This window comes from Austrofundulus limnaeus, unplaced genomic scaffold (genome assembly GCF_001266775.1).
Source record: "Austrofundulus limnaeus strain Quisiro unplaced genomic scaffold, Austrofundulus_limnaeus-1.0 Scaffold344, whole genome shotgun sequence".
In the NCBI taxonomy this organism is placed as follows: Eukaryota; Metazoa; Chordata; class Actinopteri; order Cyprinodontiformes; family Rivulidae; genus Austrofundulus; species Austrofundulus limnaeus.
In genome coordinates this window covers 214396-215276 of record NW_013952746.1, presented here as the reverse complement: position 1 = coordinate 215276, position 881 = coordinate 214396, and the positions used below count along the sequence as shown (strand labels likewise).

Genomic DNA, 881 nt, shown 5'->3' with positions numbered 1-881 from the left:
ATATATATACAGTACAATTTCAGAATCGTAACGCAGAACAGTTAGTACCAGGATAAAGCTTTGTGTTATTTTATCATTCATATGAGAGGGCGCTGTTGCAATATTGTGTTTCGTCATAGTGTTGGACACTAACAGCAAGTCCTCTCTGCTGTTAAAGAAAATAATAAACTCTTTAAGGGYATMTCTTTACTGTAATATCAGATGACGTTATGTCCCTGTTTTAAATGATGATAAACCTTACTTTCCGTTATTCAAAATAGTGATAACTGGTAGATAGTTAGTTATTGGTGATCCTGCATTTTAATTTTAGAAAGCACAAATCCGCTTATGAATTATAAAAATTTGTAAAACCGCTAAAGCGCAATTGACATATTTAGGTCCACAATTAGCGGACTGGTGCCCACCACTGCCCAAAACCATGCATCAACTAATGAAATCTGTTTCAAACCACATACCTCGCAGTGAGAGTCCCAGGCTCGCTCGTCTTCCTCAGGCCTCTTCCTGCCTCTCTTCCTGCTTCCCCTTGAACACTGGTCACCATCTGGTCACACACAAGAGCCGACAACAGTGAGGGGGACAGAGAGCAGCAGAAGGTCAGACAGATGGCAGAAGAGAAAATGAAGTTTTTTGGGGGGTGAAGAAGCAGGCGGTTTCTTTAAAACAATGAGCAGGAGTAAAAAGTGTTTAACAGTAGAAGTTAGGCCTTAAATGAAAGAACAGTGCAGGTGTGACTTAATTACATTTATTGATATTAAATTTACTTTTACTGCAAACCAGCATTATTAGATAAATAAATTCATTTGTTTTTATCAGTCTAATAAAAAGAAAGGAATGCAATTATTGAACCTTTATTTAAGCAGGTAAATTACACTGATCTCTTT

General features: G+C 37.3%; 1 protein-coding gene across 1 annotated transcript in view; it reads right to left on the bottom strand.

Moving 5' to 3' along the window:
* The window catches only part of LOC106527836 (DNA (cytosine-5)-methyltransferase 3B), a gene marked incomplete at both ends in the record, with an annotated part of 17647 nt that extends 17106 nt beyond the window's left edge, over positions 1–541 (bottom strand). The window contains 1 exon segment of the mRNA XM_014022830.1: positions 456–541. Within this exon segment, the coding sequence (XP_013878284.1) occupies positions 456–541 (86 nt within the window).
* Positions 542–881: the final 340 nt, after the last annotated feature.